Source organism: Salmo salar, chromosome 08 (assembly GCF_965601325.2).
Source record: "Salmo salar chromosome 08, fSalSal1, whole genome shotgun sequence".
Lineage (NCBI taxonomy): Eukaryota > Metazoa > Chordata > Actinopteri > Salmoniformes > Salmonidae > Salmo > Salmo salar.
This window is the reverse complement of record NC_138298.1, coordinates 10,787,961-10,809,534: the sequence shown is the minus strand read 5'-3', so window position 1 is coordinate 10,809,534 and position 21,574 is coordinate 10,787,961. Positions and strand designations below refer to the sequence as shown.

The following is a 21,574-nucleotide window of genomic DNA, read 5'->3' as shown; positions in this document are numbered from 1 at the left end:
ATTACAGTGTTTCTGGGTAAGACTAAGAGCTCTGCACACCTGGATTGCACAATATTTCCACATTATTCTTGAAAAAACTTATTCAAGCTCTGTCAAGTTGGTTGTTGATCATTGCCAGACAGCCATTTTCAAGTCTTGCCATAGATTTTCAAGCCAATTTATGTCAAAACTAACTAGGCCACTCAGGAACATTCAACGTCGTCTTGGTAAGCAACTCGAGTGTATATTTGGCCTCTGTTTTAGGTTATTGTCCTGCTGAAAGGTGAATTTGTCTACCAGTGTCTGTTGAAAAGTAGACAAATCAGGTTTTCCTCTATGATTTTGCCTGTGCTTAGCACTATTCCATTTATTTTTATCCTGAAAAACTCCCTTGACGATGACATGCATACCCATAACATGATGCAGCCACCACCGTGCTTGAAAATATTATGAGTGGTACTAAGTGATGTGTTGCGTTTGCCCCAAACATAAAGCTTTGTATTCAGGACAAAGTTTTAAAAAAAAACGTTTTACTTTAGTGCCTTGTTGCAAACGGGATATATGTTTTAGAATATTTTTGATTCTGTACAGGCTTCCTTCTTTTCACTCTTAATTAGGTTCGTATTGTGGAGTAACTACAATGTTATTGATCCATCCTCAATTCTCCTACACAGACATTAAACTCTAACTGTTTAAGTCACCATTGGCATCATGGTGAAATCCCCAAGTGGTTTCCTTCAGCTCCGGCAACTGAGTTAGGAAGGACGCCTGTATCTTTGCAGTGACTGGGTGTATTGATACACCATCTAAAGTGTAATTAATAACTTCACCATGCTCAAAGGGATTTTTCATTTTCTATCTACCATTAGGGGCCCTTCTTTGCGAAGCATTGGAAACGTTCCTGGTTTTGTGGTTGAATCTATATATACACAAAAAGTATGTGGACACCACTTCAAATTAGTGGATTTGGCTATTTCAGCCACACCCGTTGCTGACAGGTGTATCGAGCACACAGCCATGCAATCTCCATAGACAAACAGTGGCAGTAAAATGGCCTTACTGAAGAGCTCAGTGACTTTCAACGTGGCACCGTCATAGGATGCCACCTTTCCAACAAGTCAGTTCGTCACATTCCCGCCCTGCTAGAGCAGCCCCGGTCAACTAAGTGCTGTTATTGTGAAATGGAAACATCTAGGAGCAACAATGGCTCAGCCGCGAAGTGGTAGGCCACACAAGCTCACAGAACAGGACTGTTGAGTGCTGAAGCGCGTACAAATCGTTTGTCCTCGGTTGCAACACTCACTACCGAGTTCCAAACTGCCTCTGGAAGCAACGTCAGCACAAGAACTGTTCGTCAGGAGCTTCATCAAATGGGTTTTCATGGCCGAGCAGCTTCACACAAGCCTAAGATCACCATGTGCAATGCCAGGCGTCAGATGGCAGTCCGATGGATGAATATGGGTTTGGCGGATGCCAGGAGAACGCAACCTGCCCCAATGCATCGTGCCAACTGTAAAGTTTGGTGGAAATAATGGTCTGGAGCTGTTTTTCATGGTTCAGGCTAGGCACCTTAGTTCCAGTGAAGGGAAATCTTAACGCTATAGCATACAATGATTCTGTGCTTCCAACTTTGTGGCAACAGTTTGGGGAAGGCCCTTTCCTGTTTCAATATGACAATGCCCCTGTGCACAAAACGAGGTCCATATAGAAGTGGTTCGTCAAGATCGGTGTAGAGGAACTTGACTGGCCTGTAAAGAGCCCTGACCTCAACCCCATCGAACACCTTTGGGATAAATTGGAACGCCGACTGCGAGCCAGTCCTAATCGCCCAATATCAGTGCCCAACCTCACCATTGCTCGTGTCTGAATGGAAGCAAGTCTCCGCATCTAGTGGAAAGCCTTCTCAGAAGAGTAGAGGCTGTTTTAGCAGCAAAGGGGGGACCAACTACATATTAATACCCATGATTTTGGAATGAGGTGTTTGATGAGCAGGTGTCCATATACTTTTGGTCATGTAGTGTATGTTTGAAGTTCACTGCTCAACTTGAGGGACCTTACAGATAATTGTATGTGTGGGGTACAGAGATGAGGTAGTCATTCAAAAATCATTTTAAACATCTAGAGATTCTGGGTTCGAGTCCAGGCTCTGTCGCAGCCGGCCACGACCGGGAGACTCATGGGGCGGCGCACAATTGGCCCAGTGTCGTCCGGGTTAGGGGAGGATTTGGCCCGTAGGGATGTCCTTGTCCCATCGAGCACAAGTGACTCCTGTGGCGGGCCAGGCGCAGTGCACGCTGACACAGTCGCCAGGTGTACAGTGTTTCCTCCGACACATTGGTGCAGCTGCCTTCTGGGTTAAGTGGGCATTGTGTCAAGAAGCAGTGCGGCTTAGTTGGGTTGTTTCAGAGGACGCACGGCTCGCGACCTTCGCCTCTCCCGAGTCCGTACGGGAGTTGCAGCTGAGCTTGCAGATGAGACAAGACTAACTACTAATTGGATACCACGAAATTGGGGAGAAAAAGAGGTATAAAATAAAGATCATATTAAACACTACCATTGCAGACAGAGTGCAACTTATTGTGACTTGATAAGAAAATTTTTACTCCTGAACTTATTTAGGCTTTCCAATAAAAAAGGGGTTGAATACTTATTGACTCAAGACATTTAAGCTTTTCATTTTTAATTAATTAGTAAACATTTCTAAAAACATAATTCCACTTTGACATTATGTAACCCAGTGACCTAAAATCTAAATGTGTTCATTTAAAAAAAAAATCACGCTGTAACACAATAAAATGTGGAAAAAGTCAAGGGGTGTGAATACTTTCTGAATGCACTGTAGGGCTCTGGCCAAGAGTAGTGGACTATATAGGAAATAGGGTGCCATTTGAGAGGCACTCAATATCCTTTCCTATTGCCACCCCTCATCCTCACTCAGCCCATGTACTGATAAACAGAAAGGCCACCAAGACAATCGTTTCTCAACTAGCCACAAAAGTAATTTCCTCCCTCTGTTCCTGCATGCTGTGAATCGTAGGAACTCAATAGCTGGGTTACATTTCCTTCTGACTGGGAGGGTATTTGCAGTCGCACGCTTCCCCCTTTCCATCTGTGTGGATGGGACAGAAATAAATCAGAATGTTTTGTTCCTAAGAAAAAGAAGAAATATTTCTAAATGTGACAAATAACCCCTTGAAGGACAAAGTTCTATCAATCAACAGACCTCATATGAACCATACAAAGCACTTCAATCCAAAAGGTTTCTATTGTTCTGAAAGAATAGTCCCTATATCAGTTTATTTATTAAATGACCAATGAGATTAAATATTCATGAGATATTTATCCAAATTAAATGTACTCACCCAATGAGGCTAGTCCCTGAATGCCACACCCTGCCCCGCCCACGCCCAGGGCTCTGAGGTGTGGCCAGCATCGGCCAATGGTCTGCAGGCATCGGTTGCTGAAGCGAGCCGGTTGTTGGCTGGAGGAGAAAGAGCGAGGTACGTTACAATAGATGTGTTAACAGTATTCATAAAAATAAATGTGTGCTAAGAGAGTTGCCTTTCACCATGGATGTAGTGGTGCCACCTGGAGAGAGATTATGTCTCTACAGCCTGCTCCGAGAGCCCAGATCACCTCCTGTCCTACAGGGTCTGTGGCACTCCTAGAACAAAAAACACCAGTTCACTATACTTCATGGTATAATCATCTAGACACCCATTCATAATATATATCAGGGGTCTCAAACTGTATGTGATAAAGTTAAAATCTTGGGCCCGCACCCGACCCGCAAATATAGAAAATGCAATGTACAGTCAGAGACAGGCCTAAGTTTCTGCTTATAATTTCCCACATTTTGGTACGCTATTTGTTAGTCAACTTTTCTATAATTAGATGCATGCAGCTTCTGTCATTAATTGTTGCCCTAGAATACTAAATAAACCCTTGGTCACCAGACTGTCATAAATCGATAGAATAAATGATTAAATCTAGTTGACGTCGTTAAAGTTCTTTCATCTCTGCTTCTCTTGCACAGCAAAGACGTTTAGGGATGCAAGATTTTCTGTGCAAAATTTCCGTTTGACCGGTTTTAAGGAAATTAAAAAAGGTATGAATATTACCCAACATATTTCTGATAAGATTTCAGTTCCACTTGAATGCATATTTTATGTGGTTGAAATACGATCAGCTTTTATGATGCTGATAAAAATAGCACCTTTATAGATGGTCCCTAACTGTCAAATTTGTATAGCGCCTCGCAATCATCACATAACACTGTCATCATCCTCTTCACCAAATCTTTCCCGAACATTAGGCTATTGTTCTGGTCCTCCCTTCTATTGATTTTCAACTCTCCGTTTTGCAGCTTTTCTCTTATAGAATTCAACTCCGACATTGTTCTTTTTGCCTCAGTGGATAGACAATAACTTTTTCTGCCCAATTGGAGCATAGTTAGGCCCTAAAGCTTAGGCTTATAGGCTGACCACACCACTCGCGTCGCGTGCGCGAGCGTTGCAAAATAAATTTAGGAATCTATGTTATTCAATTATTGCACCCACACTGCTTGCGAGGGCCAACGAGCATCTGCGTTGCCAAGGGCTAAAATAGAAGTCCTTTCTATTTCTGACGCAGATTGCGCTGCAAGTCCTGCCTCTCCCATCTCCTCATTGGTTTATAGAAGCAGGTACCCACGTGCCATCTCCTCATTGGTTTTACCCACGTGGGTAATTGAAAGACGAACTGTGTTGCCGGTCGAGTGTAGTAATAGTATGAAAGTGTAGATGCCAATCACCATATAAGTTCAAAGATGAAAAAGCCTGGAAGTAGGAGAGATGACTAGAAACGATTCGGTTGACCGTTTTATGTGTGGATTAATTGACAAAGTAGAGGACCTTGTGCATTTCAGGTAAAATAACAACTCAGGACAAATTAGCTAGCAACAGCAAGCTAGCTAAATAGGACAAATTAGCTAGTAAGTGCAAGCTAACTAGCTAAATTGCCATAAATGTTTAATGCTTTTCGACCTGTTCCCAAATTAATGTAATTGGTTCAGAGTTTGTTTTTATATTTTAACCTGCGTGTCGAGTTTGGTGTAGGGGGACAAAATAAATGTATGCACGATGGCGCACGCGCACAGCCTGTTTGGGTTCCGTGTTAGGCTACACATTAACAGCAGAAAAAACTAATGAAATAAATATAGAAATGTCCTAAAGCAAAAATATACCTCATGTGATGAAATTTCTTTAGAAAGGGGCACAAGACAGGGATGTCCCCCCCTCCTTTTTGCACTGGCAATTGAACCACTTGCAGAAAGAATTAGACAGGACCCACATGTAACAGGTATCAGTAAACATTAATATACACTAAACTTATTTGCAGCCGATCTCCTGATATACCTGACCAATATTTATTTCAAAATATATTTTCTGAATACTCATGGAAAAACGTGGAAAAACTAAATAAATGTATATATATATATATATATATATTTAAACTCATGATTTACAGCAATCTTTAAGTGGACTACAAAAAATATGAAATACTTAATACGTGACAACAAATAGAAAGATAACTTTATTCCATTACTGAACAGCATGAAAACAGATCTAATTAAATGGAATAATCTTCCCATAAATCTTACAGGTAGAATAAACCTCTTCAAAGGCTTTGTATTTATTTTTGGTAACACTAATTCATAGAATAAAAAGGAAAGTTTTACATCTTCCTATGTCTGAGAGTGGTTTTAACCTTCCAGACTTGGAATGGTATCAAATCGCCACCCAAGGCTTTTACTTGCGACATATAGTCAAATTCACTAAAGAGGAACAATAGGTAACTATTGAAGATGCTCAGCTCATCCCCAGAATCTTTTTACATGTCTATTTTCAAAGGAGAAAGGTAAGAATGTGAATAACTTAACAATTAAGAACACTATAACAATATGGAAAAAACTAAACGTATTCTACAAGAACCAATATCACTTCCTAAAAACACAACCTTGTGGAACAATCCTTGGATAGCGTTCCAGAATTCACTGATAAATTGGTCTACATGGAAAAAAAACTAAAAGGCATAAAAACCATAAATGACTTAGTAATAGGAAATACATGTATTTCCATGACAGCTTTAAAAAGCTATTTTGGATTGACCAATGTAGATATTTTCAAATACATACAACTTAAAAGTTTATATTACAACATTTGGATTTGAAATCTTTTGGATATCAGAGTAATCTTGAGGGAATCCTATTGGAGTCAGAAAATGATATTTGTATGATAGGTAAACTACACAAAACCTTGCAGAGAGCCTATCCAACTGATAATCTCTTAGAAAAATATATAAACTATTGGAACCAAGATTTAAAAAGAACTGATATTGGCACAAGATGGAGGGAATGTTGGAACATAACTAACAAGACTACAGTTAACACAAATGTACATTTAATTCAGTATAAAATAATGCTTCTTGTATAAAATGTCTGTTGTATAATTCGTTATACAAGAGACAATTTTACTCTACAGCACAACGGAAGAGTCATGTCTAAAGTGTAAAACTAATAATGACTAATAAATTAATTCATGTCTTCTGGGAATGTTATAAAGTCCAAAAGTGAGGGCGGAGTTAGAATGTTGGCTGTCACAAGTATTACAATGTAAATTTACTTTTAATCCGTCTGTCTGCATATATATATATATATACATACACAAAAAAAATGGAAATGAACCAATCCTCCATCATTATCGCAATGGAAAGGTCAAATTATTTGGCCTTTGGCCTAAATGCCAAGCGTCACGTTTGGAGGAAACCTGGCACCATCCCTACAGTGAAGCATGGTGGTGGGGATGTTTTTCAGCGGCAGGGACTAGACTGGGAGACTAGTCAGGATCGAGGGAAAGATGAACAGAGCAAAGTACAGAGAGATCCTTGATGAAAACCTGCTCAGGACCTAAGACTGGGGCGAAGGTTCACCTTCCAACAGGACAATGATCCTAAGCACACAGCCAGGACAACGCAGGAGTGGCTTCTGGACAAGTCTCAATGTCCTTGAGTGGCCCAGCCAGAGCCCGGACTTGAGCCCGATCTAACATCTCTGGAGAGACCTGAAAATAGCTATGCAGTAACGCTCCCCAGCCAACCTGACAGAGCTTGAGAGGATCTGCAGAGTAGAATGGGAGAAACTCCCCAAATACAGGTGTGCCAAGCTTGTAGCGTCATACCCAAGAAGACTCAATGCTGTAATTGCTGCCAAAAGTGCTTCAACAAAGTATTGAGTAAAGAGTCTGCACACTTATGTAAAATCTGTTTTTATTGTTGATACATTTGCAAAAATGTCTAAAAACCAGTTTTTGCCTTGTCATTATGGGGTATTGTGTGTAGATCGATGAGGGGGAAAAAACGATTTAATCAATTTCAGAATAAGGCTGTAACAAAATGTGGAAAAAGTCAAGGAGTCTGAATACTTTCCAAATCCACTGTAAACTGTACTATATTGTATGTATACTGTACTTTATTATATATACACACTGTACTATACTATGTGTGATCGCCCCCTGGTGGTAGTACCTGTATGTGACGGCCTGCAGGGCTCGGCAGTAGCAGCTGGCGAGCCACAGGGAGCGGTCAGTTAGCAGGTTGGGACAATGAGACACCTTGAGGATCAACAGGTTCCCTCCTGTAGCCTTCAGCAAGGACTCCAGACCCTCCTCCAGACAACCACTGGAGAGGGAGAAAAAGCAAGAAGAGAGAGAGAGAGAGAGAGACGGACAGGCAGATATACAACAAACAAGTTAATAAGGAACAACCACTGTTGCTGAATAACCAATTACTCAGTGCAGAATGAGTATTGTCCTTGAGTTGAACAAGGCACTGCAGCAATGTATGCCTCTGTATTTGTCTGTCTAAGCAGTAGAGTGTTAATAATGCATGGCATTATCCTGCGCTGAACAAGAGAGTTAAGAAAAATGATGTACTAAAACGTATTCAATCTGTTTGTGGAAAGCATCATCGAACAGAATAAGAGCCATTTTGTATTCATAAGGCTATGGAGGAATAACACGAGCAAGCATGTAATTACAGTGTGTGCACACTCATACAAGGCAGTGCATACACACATTCACAAACACACACAATGTCAGGAATGAGATAGAGTTTCGGGCTTTCTTACACATTCTCAACCTGCTACGGTATATAGACTAGGAAGGAGAGATGATGGGGAGAGGGGAAGGAGAGATGATGGGATGGGGAGAGGGGAAGGAGAGACGATGGGATGGGGAGAGGGGAAGGAGAGATGATGGAGAGATGATGTAGAGAGGGCAAGGAGAGATGATGGGAGAGGGCAAGGAGAGATGATGGAGAGAGGGCAAGGAGAGATGATAAGGAGAGATGATGAGAGATGATGGGGAAGGAGAGATGATGGGGAGAGGGGAAGGAGAGATGATGGGGAGAGGGGAAGGAGAGATGATGGGGAGAGGGGAAGGAGAGATGATGGAGAGAGGGCAAGGAGAGAATGAAAAAGGAGAAGGAGGCAGAGTACTGCAGACCCCTGCTGTTCGCTGTACAGAGGGAAATCAGTCCATGACACACACACGCCTCTCCTCTCACCGCGTGCTCTTGAGGTACTCCTCCTTGATCTCCTTCTTGCCCCTCTGTCGTGGTTTCAGGTTCTGGAGGATGAGGGAATGGGTCTGGGTGCACCACTGGGACAGTGTACTCAGGAACTGGGACGAAGAAATTACAGTTACATTTTAGTCATTTAGCATACGCTCGAAGCACTTACTGTAACACATATCACAATTATTGCAAGTAAACCATCAGCAGAATCGTTGCGCGTGTGTGCAGGTGCATAATGTGTGTGTACCACAGGAGGTTGGTGGAACCTTAATTGGGGAGAACAGGCTCGTGGTAATGACTGGAACGGAATCAGTGGAATGGTATCAAATACATCATCATATGGTTTCCAGGTGTTTGATGCCATTCCCTTTGCTCCGTTCTCCCCTCAGCAGCCTCCTGTGGTGTGTACGTGTGTTTGGTCTGTCGTTCCGCGTGTACGATCCGTGTCCTCTACCTTGGAGGAGATGCGGGCGTTCTCCAGCAGCACCCGGGTCCACACGGCAGGGTGGCGGGCCACAAACCTCCAGTCCCTGCAGACCTCCGCGGCCCTCAACAGGGTCTTGGTATCCAGGTAGGTAAAGATACAGAACAGAGCCGCCCTCATCTTCAGTATCTCCGGGCTGATGACCTCGCTGTTGGACCGGGACGGGCTCTTGTCGTGGCGACACGGCTTGTTGTGGCGGTAGCCCCCCTCGGACCGGCCTGCGGGGTCGGGAAGAGAGAAAGAGAGAAGAGGATAGAGGTTAGGTGAAGAAAGAGAGGTGGAGAGGGCAAAAGAGAGTGGAGGGACAGGGATATTAGTCAGGTAGGTAGAGAAAGAGGGAGGGGGAGAGGGGGTTGAAGACAAAGGATGGGGATGGTGAGAAGGAGGGTAGGTAAAGAAAGAGATAAGTGCAGAAGGCAAGGAGAGAAGAGAGGATGAGGAGAGAGGAAGATGAGGAGGCAGGGAGTTTAGTCAGAGAAAGAAAGGTGGAGGAGAAAGAGACGGAGGTTAGTTAGAAACGCAAAAATATATTAGTGGCATTCTACAAAATATCCACAATGTGGTGCAAGCGATCCACTTGAGACTTATTGCATTCACCCTCAAACACAGACCTGAGCATTAAAATATCTGCCATTGAAGACATGTACTGTATTGGCCAATACCATGTGACCAAACCAACTCTAGCACATTTCCATTTCTCCCAGCAGGCATCAATCCATGTGATGAGTCATCGCCCGTGTCATCCCTGTTGGCCTTGGAAAAGAAGAAGCGAAGGAGGCTTTTGAAGCAACAGGCCTCGCGGCAAGAGGCACACCGCCTACGCCAGCTAGCGATCTACCAATGCATGCTAACAGTCATACCGTGTGATACGTTGATATGTGCCATTTCAAACTCAACCCTGGCAAACGCTTTGAGAATCTTATACGGAGGACAATGTCAGAGCATGAAATGTCATTTACATGACAAGTAATATTATGTAATGTTGGTGGTGCCAATTTGAATCCTCATACGAGACATTCTGAGCTGTGTCAAAAATGACAGCTTTATTGCCTGTTTGGGTTTATAGTAGCTCCTTTGCCAAGTAGCTGTAACCAAAAGGACCCACAGGGAATAGGGTAGGCCTTTCTTTTGCCCAAAAATGTGTCCATTTAAGGCAAAATGGGCATGTTTCAATGTTTCTGTCCTAGTTAAGACCACATCCCAAAAGGCCCCCTATTCCCTTCATAGTGCACTACTTTTGACCAGGGCGCATATATGGAATAGGGTGCCATTTGGGAAGCATCCTTACTCTCTCCTATGATGCACCTGGTAGAAAAGTAGGGCACCAAATCGGGAATAGGGATGCCACTTGAGACGCAACCAAGGTGTTCCTAAATAAAATGGAGGTCGCCAGTCAGGAATCGTGGGATCTTGGCTGGAGAAGGCAACTAACGGAGAGAGACGCTTGCTGTGTTTGAACCAGGAGTGTTGGAGGTAAAGAATAGTTTATCCATTGGTTCTCTCATCAACACGGTCAACGTCTGCGGCCCAAACGGCACGCCATTCCCTATGTAGTGCACAACTTTTGAAGAGAGCCCTATGGTTCTATCAATATGAGAAAGTTCAGCCATACTGTCGCATAACTGTATAAAACCCTGGGAATGGTACAGTACACAAACACACACCATCCCCTGGAGGTTGTTCATGCGTGATCTATCTGGGTGGTGTGTGTGTGTGTGAGAGAGTAGAGCAGTCTGGTGAAAATTAATTCCTCTATGACAGGGCGCCCTGGGCTGATTCGGAATCAGTTTGTGGAGCGCTCTGGTCATTAGTCGTCCCTCACTGTTCTCTGGACAGCCTTACCCAGGAACACCTGGGACTAGAACTGCTGTGACCCAGTTTCACACCAGCCACCATCCTTCTGCCCTTCTCTGACAGACCTGACTACTGTTAGCCTGGGCCGCGGGACAGTGCGTGTGTGAGTGTGAGTGAGGGAGGGGATACTGTGTGTGTGCGCTGCAGGTGCCATTGGCAAGATGGCAGGCAGGCTCAGGGTCATACGGTGTGCCAGACATGTGACAGCTGTTCCCTTTAGAAATTACTGATTCTTTCTGTAAATCACCAGTACATTACAAGTATCTGCTGAGTAACAATTAAGCAATCAATGGATAAATCAGGATAAAAAAATGCCTCCTCCCCGGCTAAATAAAGGCCAGTCAACAAAGATTAAGATTAGCAACGTAGCCTAGCCTAGCCTTCTACCGTACTGTACCTGTGACTAAGCAAGGTAAAGATGCGCAACGTAGCCTAGCCTAGCCTTCTACCGTACTGTACCTGTGACTAAGCAAGGTAAAGATGAGCAACGTAGCCTAGCCTAGCCTTCTACCGTACTGTACCTGTGACTAAGCAAGGTAAAGATGAGCAACGTAGCCTAGCCTAGCCTTCTACCGTACTGTACCTGTGACTAAGCAAGGTAAAGATGAGCAACGTAGCCTAGCCTAGCCTTCTACCGTACTGTACCTGTGACTAAGCAAGGTAAAGATGAGCAACGTAGCCTAGCCTAGCCTTCTACCGTACTGTACCTGTGACTAAGCAAGGTAAAGATGAGCAACGTAGCCTAGCCTAGCCTTCTACCGTACTGTACCTGTGGCTAAGCAAGGTAAAGATGAGCAACGTAGCCTAGCCTAGCCTTTTACCGCACTGTACCTGTGACTAAGCAAGGTAAAGATGAGCAACGTAGCCTAGCCTTCCCTCTTACTAAAGATTAGCGGCCTAGTTTAGCCTAGCCTCCTATCCATTCCTACCTGTGCCTAGGCGGTGCCCAGATTGTCTCGGTGCTCCAGACTGCTGCGTCTCAGCCATGGTGGCCCTCCTCTCTTGCTGCTCCCACATCTCCGCCTCCGACTCGGTAGTCCTGGAGCCCACGTCCGACACGTCACCCTCCTCCCCCTCCGTACTGTTCCGGTAGGGTCGCCGCTGCCAGTTCTGGATGGCCTGCTTGCGGAGCCCCCAGCTCCGGGACACCCCGGCCCTCTCGTAGCACTGTCCGCCCCCTCCCTGTCCGCCCCCTTCCCCCAGACGACACTGGACGTGGTAGTACTGGCCCTCGGGGCACACTTCCATGGGGTGCATCTCCACACTGTCGCCGCTGTCGTAGCCCCCGCCCGAGCCCTGGGAGCAGGACTTGACCCGGCCCGACGCTCTGGGGGGGGACGGGACGGAAGAGAGGGGATGAGTTATACTCAGAGGTACCACTTAAATCAAATCAACTTTTGTGGACACCTTACATTTGGACAACTAACAGACAGAAACCACTGAAATGTAAACAGTATTAGATTTCTCTACCCAGGTTCCATCAGATAGGTCATCTGCGTTACTGTAGCCTGGTCCCAGATCTGTTTTGTCAGGTCAGTGATTGGCTGAGATGAGGAGAAGTGGCAGTGGAGCCACCACACGTTGTCACTTCCTGACACCACATGATTCTACAGCCCAAAAAGTGTGTTGCCATGGTTTCCACGGCTCAGTACAGACCAATACTTACTGAGACCTTTGTAAGATTAACGACTTCCAAAACGAAGAATATGAAACGCATCTTAAAACCTTGTAGTAACTGCACAGGGTTGGGTGTGACACTTGTCTAGGGGTGTTTTGAAGGTGTCCCTTAACTTAAACTAAGTTTGTGTAGACATACTTGACTCGTGATGTGGTGTGTCCCTTTAAGTTTGTAGACACATATTTGACTAATGTCTTGGCAGTGATTAAGATTCTGGCCATAGTCTCAGCTGGAAACACTGTGCCCCTCAAGGACAGCTCTTTTTACCCAGAATGCATTTCACGAACTTGCTGCCTTCTGGCAGTGGCTACATGTCCCTCCCTGTAGCATTGAGAATATAAAAAGGTATTTTGACACTTTCCCCATTAACTGACACATACACACACACACACACCGAAAACATGTGTCCGCGATTGTCAATCAATGCACCTACAGAGACTTTTTTAAATGATATATTTTACCAAAGGTAATTAAGTTTAATCAACTACAACATACTGTAGTGCTTTAAAGTCAGCCTGAAAAACAGGAGGAATTATTCCCTTACCAGTAATATAAACCATGAAAAAAGTAGGGGGAAAACAAATGCAGATTTTATACTAGTGGCCATTTTCATTGATATTCATATTAATACACAGCTCCTGTGCTCTGGATTATTACTGGGTTAAGTGGAGACCTCAGGCATTTGTACAGCAGAAACTTTCAACTGCATGTAAAATTAGAACCCCCACAAAAAAAAAAGTGTGTCCACTCACGACCGAGTTCCAAACTGCCTCTGGAAGCAACGTCAGCACAATAACTGTTCGTCGGGAGCTTTGTGAAATGGGTTCCCGTGGCCGAACAGCCATACACAAGCCTAAGATCAGCAATGCCAAACGTCGGCTGGAGTGGTGTAAAGCTCGCCATCATTGGACTCTGGAGCAGATGAAACGTGTTCTCTGGAGTGAAGAATCACACTTCACCATCTGGCAGTCGGACGGATGAATCGGAGTTTGGCGGATGCCAGGAGAACGCTACCTGCCCCAATGCATAGTGCCAACTGCAAAGTTTGGTAGAGGAGGAATAATGGTCTGGGGCTGTTTTTCATGGTTCAGGCTAGGCCCCTTAGTTCCAGTGAAGGGAAATCTTAACGCTACAACAATGACATTCTAGACGATTCTGTGCTTTCAACTTTGTGGCAAAAGGAAAGTGAATACCCTTTCCTGTTTCAGCATGACGATGCCCCCATGCACAAACCGAGGTCCATACAGAAATGGTTTGTCGAGATCGGTGTGGTAGAACTTGACTGGCCTGCACAGAGCCCTGACCTCAACCCCATCGAACACCTTTGGGATGAATTGGAACGCCGACTGAGAGCCAGGCTTAATCGCCCAACATCAGTGCCCGACCTCAATAATGCTTTTGTGGCTGAATGGAATCAAGTCCCCCAGCAATGTTCCAACATCTAGCGGAAAGCCTTCCCAAGAAGAGTGGAGGCTGTTATTGCAGCAAAGGGGGGCCCAACTCCACGTTAATTGCCATGATTTTGGAATGAGATGTTCAATGAGCAGGTGTAGACATATTTTTGGTCGTGTAGTGTATGTATGGGAAGGAGACTTTTTAATAGGTTGGTATATCATTACATATTCTTTGAGATAGATACTGTAGATATATACTGTAGCTAGATACTGTAGATATGAGTGTGGTACATTCCCTTCCCTCAGCATTTCAATATAACCAATTGCTTTAATAGATGTATGCCTACGTGTGTAAAGCACTTTTCGATTTTGAAAAATCTGCTCCACTATATAAAATGTATCATTAACATTATTGTCTACTACTATCCCTTTTTCAGAAATCATTTCTGATATTGAAATTTTTGTCAACTGAGGGAGATATTCTGGAGTTCATAAGCCAAGCTGTAAACACATTCCCTCTTCATCACGCATGGACAAAGGCTAACTCTTGGTGCTGACAAGACGCTTTAACTACGCAACAACAACTATCTTAGACTGTATCCCAAAATGTAGAATAACATCAGTGGAGAGTGAAGATACTACTTCAGCATAAAAGTGCTTGAAGCTCTGATGAAATATGAAGTAGACCAATTTAGATCATGAGGAGTGAGGGAGGGATTGCTTTGGGGAAAAATTGACTACAGTGACTGCTTCTGGAAACAGCAGTTTTTCAAAGGCAGCCAGTGCGCGCGCACGCACACACACACACACACAGAGAGAGAGACAGACAGACAGAGAGCGAGCGAACAAAGATGCTGTTGTACACTGACATGTACACACGCTACATGACTTTGACATCAAACACAGCCGTCCTACGGTTTAGCTAGCTAATTAGCGAACGTAGCTAACGCATCCTGAATTCAGAGTGAATGTAAAACAGTCTAGGCGATTATATCAGGCTGCTGTACGACTCCTGTAGTGTAATAATTAGAAGTTGATATGAAGATAGCGATTTGATGTGCTCCTGGTAAATCCACACCAGAACTGGATTCAAACAGTACTGTGCTCGATTGAGCTTGCCTGGCACCATGGAACCATGGAACCAATGGAATACTCCCAAATGTGCATGTGTTCACCTCATCTCCACTACGGTAGAACATGCATACATAGACCCTAGTGACACCGCTTAAGAAGCAGAGGAGAGGCCACTTGGCAGTGTGACTTTGGTTGCATCCCAAATGGCACCCTATTCCCTATACAATGCCCTACTTTTGACGAAGGCAGATAGGGCTCTAGTCAAAAGTAGCACACTGTATAGGGAATAAGGTGGTACTTGGTACACAACCTATATTGGAGTGGTGGCTTTAGCAATAAAAGCCACAGGTTGGATCAATATTGTGGAATCAATCAGCAGAGCTGGCTAACTGGGTACTGATCATTATTCAAGTGTATAACAGGGAAGTACAGTTTCCTGACCAGTAATGCACAGTGGGGCTCAGGATGGGCGACAGAGTAGCCATCTCGGTGCAAAATGGAGTCGATGATTTCAGTGCGAATTATCCAGACCACGTCAATAAAGCAACCAAATAAGATATTTTTAAAACCCAAATATGCAAAGTGTCAAATATCTATTTCTCAAACAAGCACCTAAATAGCATCTTCCGTCACTGCATTTGGAACAAATAAATCATATTCATCTCTGGGAGACCGAGGGCATTAATGGAATGTTCTAATCTAGGAAGTGAAATGGTCACTTAAATGACTAACTACCATCATGACTCACTGTACTCGGGAAGGCTTGGGAGGAGTGTGTGTGTGTGTGTGTGTGTGTGTGTGTGTGTGTGTGAGACTTCACGGTTGTCTCGCCAAAAACGAAGGCCGAAGAGGGATGATGTCATCGTCTGAGGTACGAGGAAGTTGTGTGACAGAAGGTCGGCAAAATCATGATCATGAGTTACACACATGCGCTCACAGAAGCACGCAGGCGCACGTACACAAACACACAGAGTCACATAACGATGCAGAAAAGGTCTACCTTTAAAAATACACAATGTTCTGTGTGGATATGATACTATGGTGATATGGAGCTTGATCATCACACAAGGGCTCCAGGGCTGCATACCAAAAGGCGCCCTATTCTATTTTTATTTACAAAAGTAGGTGCGCTAAATAGGGAATAGGATGCCATTTGGGATGCACCCCAGTGTGGGTGGGTGGGGATCAGCAGTGAAGGAAAGTGAATGAAATGGGCGTCTCAAAATGCATGAGATAGGGGGGGGTCGAATTTGGACCATTCAGTGAGTCACTCAAATCAAAATACACACGAAGATGCATCACTGCACAAAGATGAGGAGCTCAGTCGGTGACGATCTGAAAACCATACGGGATGAATCATATCCTTGGTTAGAATGACTTTAGTGTCAGTGAGTCGAAACGTTGACATTTAGAATTGAGGAATTAATAGGGCGAAAACCACCTGTAACTTACTATTTCCTCCCAATCTAATGTTTGCTTGTTTATTCATACCCAACATAATCACATAGTTCACTAATCTGAGTAGGGGGTGAACCAAATATGACAAGTTATCCACGAACACACCGAAACAAAAGTGCACATCAACAGACAGCTTTTAAAAAAATAAAACAGGTTCTCCCTCTGTCTTTCTCTCTTTCTGTATCGCTCCCCCTCACTCTCTCTGCCCTGTGCCCACAGAGGCAGCCAGGCCTGAGAAAGCAGGACTGACACTTTAAGTCCTTACTGTCAGTGACCGCCGTCGTTTACAAGCATGTGTCAAAAAGCAGTGGCGATGCCCCTCGGCTGGTATTGTGTGTGTATGTGTGTGCCATGTTCGCTTGTGTGCGTTTGGTGTGAGTGGGAATGCAGAGTGGCGGGAGGCAAGATCTAGGACAGAACATTCCCCTACTGTTTCTGCATGGCTGACAGATTCGGTCTCACTTCAGCGCCCGGCAGGAAAACAGGATGTTGTGTTTTGTGAGGCTGTCAAAGGGCCAGGGCACAGTACTGGACAAACACTACCTGGCTGGTGCCCTCTGATACCTTCCCACGCTGGGGGAGGGAGTCCAGTTCGGTCTGAGTCATTGTTTCCACAGTCAGATGCACAACGGCTCACTTCAGGCCACGGTCTGGTGCTCAGAATCCATCTACTGGACCACTGGCCCCCAAGCATAGGGCCCCACATCAAGTCACTGTACCTAAGTGCACCAGGGGGGTTGCATTGCGTTGCATCTTACCTTTAACAGATGCTCTTATCCAAAGCCACTTACAGTGCAGAGAGTGAAGGGTGAAGATGGGATGTGGAAGTCAACCATAAGCACAGATCTAGAAATCAGCTCATCTCCCTCTATTCCAACCTCAACCATGGGGAGGGGACACAACTCTGGGATCCCGAGTGGCCCGGCGGTCTAAGGCATTGCATCTCAGAGCTGGAGGCGTCACTCCAGACCCTGGTTTGATTCTAGGCTGTATCACAACCGGCCGTGATTGGGAGTCCCATAGGGCGGCGCACAATTGGCCCAGCGTCGTTAGGGTTTGGCCGTCATTGTAAATAAGAATTTGTTCTTAACTGACTTACCTAGTTAAATAAAGGTTAAAAAATTTTTTTTTAAACTGGCCTTAGATCAGTGTGTACGGGCAAGTTTATGCTACTTTGTTTGTGTGGCGGAGAGCAGTGCAGTGTGGGATAGCGTGTGGAGGACTGGCTTACCCGGTGCTGGGAGAGGATCGTCGGTCAGACACTTGGTACATGCCCCTAGACGTCCCAGAGATACTGGAGTTCCTCTGAGAGAAAGATGGAAGGAAGGAAGGAAAGAAGAAAAAAGAAAAGAAAGAAGGAAAGAAAGAAAGAGAGGAGAGATGGGGCGGAGAGCAACAGGTGTGTCAATACATTCAACTGTTTCCTTGAATTCTGATACTTCTCAACAACAACAAAAAAACAGGACTTTACACATTGTAGTGAAAATACTCCTCTGTTTGTGTTCTATAATTCAAAGTGAATGTTGAATAGACCTAAATATTCTATTGGTGTGCCCTGCAACTATGTACTGCTGTGTTATATTCAGAGGATAGTTTGTTTGTCAAGGGTCAACAACACATCCCACTGTTACATGCTGACCAGACCTGCACGTCGTGTGTGTGAGCGTTGCAAAATAAATGTAGAAATCCATGTTATTCAATTATTGCACCCACACTGCTCGCGCGCGCCAAGGAGCGTCTGCGTTGCCAAGGGCTAAAATAGAAGTCCTTTTTATTTCTGACGCAGATCGCGCTGAAAGTCCTGCCTCTCCCATCTCCTCATTGGTTATACCCACGTGGGTGACTGAAAGACTAAATGTTTTGCCGGTTGTCTTGGTACAAGTGTAGATGCCAATCACCATATAAGTTCAAAGATGAAAAAGCCTGGAAGGAGGAGATATGACTAGAAACGATTCGGTTGGCCGTTTTATGTGTGGATTAATTGTCGGAGTAGAGGACCTTTTGCATTTCAGGTAAAATAACAACTCAATGTTTATATCCCAGGACAAATTAGCTAGCAACAGCAAGCTAGCTAAATAGGACAAATTAGCTAGCAAGTGCAAGCTAACTAGCTAAATTGCCATACATGTTTAATGCTTTTCGACCTGTCCCCAAATGAATGTCATTGGTTCAGAGCTTGATTTGATATTTTAACCTGCGTGTCGTGATCGCGTTTGGTGTGGGGGGACAAAATAAATGTATGCATGATAGCGCACGCGCGCAGCCTGTTTGGGTTCCGTGTTAGTGTTTCTCTTCAATCTACTCTGTTTCAAATAAATACCACACACACACACAAACACTAAAACTGAAGCACATAAAACAGACTTACTTCAAATGCTGGTGTATAGGTGTGATACCTTTTTAAATATGACCCATAACAACTACTCTCATTCCAAGAGGTGATTGGTTTCAAGCAGCTTCACATTCAATGGAGGTGGTGATTGGCTAAAACACTCACATTCCCAAATGAAATAATAACAACATACTGCGTGAAGTTAATCAAAGAATGAGCATCAACTTCTCTTCTTTAGATAGAAATGTTCTCGTCTCTTTCCCTTCATCTAAACTGATTTGAGAATGTAATATAGGTGAAAACATTGTGACGGAGGTGCATTAATGGAGGACTTTTCTATCCAGCACAATCTCATCTACAAGTGCCTTCAGAGAGTATTCGCACCTAGGGCTGTTGCGGTGACCCTAATACCGGCCACATGAGCAGTCATGAGTCATTACCGCGATAATCTCCACTTATGCACCCTGGTAGTACCCAACTCGCTAACGACCATCGGGTCACTAAGGGCCTGGAACTCAGGGCTCTATTGTCCCTCTAACCACTCGGACATCAATGCAAATGAAATCGAAAATCACATCAAACACTTATCGTCAAAAGAGTATCGTGCTTTTCAAACTCACCTCACTGGGACTGATGAGTTTGAGGAAAGAAACGGTGTGGAAAACATGGTCGTTGTGGATGTTGTTTCAAAGCATAACAATGAAATGGACAGCGCTTTCTAAAGGTGATGATTAAACTCATAGGCCCATACTGTATATGAGCCCCGAAAAAAAATACGATTGTGCCGTTAAACTGATTTGAGATATATTTGTGTAAGCAATGTGAAATGGCTAGTTAGTTAGCGGTGGTGCGCGCTAGTAGAATTTCAATCAGAGATGTCACTCGCTCTGAGACTTGAAGTAGGGTTTCCCCTTGCATTGCAAGGGCCGTGGCTTTTGTGGCGCAATGGGTAACGATGCTTCGTGGGTGTCAGTTGATGTGTGCAAGGGTCCCTGGTTGGGACGAAGAGAGGGACGGAACCTACACTGTTACATTTGGCACATAATTGGTCTAGCCTATACTCCAAAATGAAACAAATTCTAGTAAATCGTCCTTTGAGTGTGGACTGTATTATTATGGATCCTGGTACTCCTGCTCCGCTTTCTAATCCATGAGTCTGGGAGAGAACTACAGGCCTTGGCGATGCGGTTGGTTCATTGATTGTGCAGGGCGGTTTACAGAGTTAGCCTACGGTATAGCGGATTTTAAACAGCCTAGTAATAGGGCATTTAAAAAAATCATAATTAAATAGGCTGACACATTACCTTTAGTTAAAGAATACCTTACCACTGTGAGTTTCCATCTCCTCTCCCTCATTCCTTTCTCGAGCGTGCAGAGATGGGGGGGGCTGTCATCAGTTTATTTAAATATGTGTTGTGGAAACATGTTACCATCGATGTTCCCGAACGGATTTCACTTGGTTTCCCAAATTAAGCACTGGGTTGCTTCAGGAACAGGGTTGGAGAGCCCATGGCATACAGAGTTTGGGCGGAATATCACACGTTCCGCAGCATGCTCCTCAAACAGTGGTTTATGCATGTCAAATAACCGGAGTAGCCTATTCCGGCACGATTGAAAAACTAACAGGGGGAAAAATGACCTCCATTCGCTATTCGAATGCATACGGATGACACTTTTACCATGCCCATTTGATAAATGGGCCATTCTAAATTAAACTAATGAGAGAACAGTGTGCACAGCCTGAAGCAAGGAACAGAGCGCAAGCATTTTTTGTGACTTCCTTAAAATCATCAATGGCCTATCGTCACACCATGCAGCCCATATACAGTGAGGGGAAAAAGTATTCGATCCGCTGCTGATTTTGTACGTTTGCCCACTGACAAAGAAATGATCAGTCTATAATTTCAATGGTAGGTTTATTTGAACAGTGAGAGACAGAATAACAACAACAAAAAATCCAGAAAAACGCATGTCAAAAATGGTAGAAATTGATTTGCATTTTAATGAGGGAAATAAGTATTTGACCCCTCTGCAAAACATTACTTAGTACTTGGTGGCAAAACCCTTGTTGGCAATCAGAGGTCAGACGTTTCTTGTAGTTGGCCGCCAGGTTTGCACACATCTCAGGAGGGATTTTGTCCCACTCCTATTTGCAGATCTTCTCCAAGTCATTAAGGTTTCGAGGCTGACGTTTGGCAACTCGAACCTTCAGCTCCCTCCGCAGATTTTCTATAGGATTAAGGTCTGGAGACTGGCTAGGCCACTCCAGGACCTTAATGTGCTCCTTCTTGAGCCACTCCTTTGTTGCCTTGGCTGTGTGTTTTGGGTCATTGTCATGCTGGAATACCCATCCACGACCCATTTTCAATGCCCTGGCTGAGGGAAGGAGGTTCTCACCCAAGATTTGACGGTACATGGCCCCGTCCATCGTCCCTTTGATGCGTTGAAGTTGTCCACCCCCAAAGCATAATGTTTCCACCTCCATGTTTGACGGTGGGGATGGCGTTCTTGGGGTCATAGGCAGCATTCCTCCTCCAAACACGGCGAGTTGAGTTGATGCCAAAGAGCTCCATTTTGGTGTCATCTGACCACAACACTTTCACCAGTTGTCCTCTGAATCATTCAGATGTTCATTGGCAAAGTTCAGACGGGCATGTATATATGCTTTCTTGAGCAGGGGGACCTTGCGGGCGCTGCAGAATTTCAGTCCT

The 21,574-nt window shown here is 44.4% G+C and overlaps 1 protein-coding gene across 2 annotated transcripts in view; it reads right to left on the bottom strand.

Annotated features, from left to right (window-relative positions):
* LOC106609977 (F-box only protein 41) overlaps nucleotides 1–21,574 on the bottom strand; it is a 103,404-nt gene that overhangs the window by 11,384 nt on the left and 70,446 nt on the right. Inside the window, exons 5-12 of one of the 2 annotated variants that reach the window (XM_014209060.3) lie at nucleotides 17,763–17,836; nucleotides 11,857–12,254; nucleotides 9,044–9,291; nucleotides 8,581–8,696; nucleotides 7,543–7,695; nucleotides 3,548–3,643; nucleotides 3,342–3,460; nucleotides 2,643–3,088 (exon numbers count right to left, since the gene is read on the bottom strand). In XM_014209060.3, coding sequence (XP_014064535.1) covers nucleotides 3,033–3,088; nucleotides 3,342–3,460; nucleotides 3,548–3,643; nucleotides 7,543–7,695; nucleotides 8,581–8,696; nucleotides 9,044–9,291; nucleotides 11,857–12,254; nucleotides 17,763–17,836 — 1,260 coding nt within the window. In that variant the 3' untranslated portion in view covers nucleotides 2,643–3,032. Of the gene's footprint in view, nucleotides 1–2,642; nucleotides 3,089–3,341; nucleotides 3,461–3,547; nucleotides 3,644–7,542; nucleotides 7,696–8,580; nucleotides 8,697–9,043; nucleotides 9,292–11,856; nucleotides 12,255–17,762; nucleotides 17,837–21,574 lie in introns of those variants that run through there. The other variant, XM_014209059.3, reaches the window with a different exon arrangement.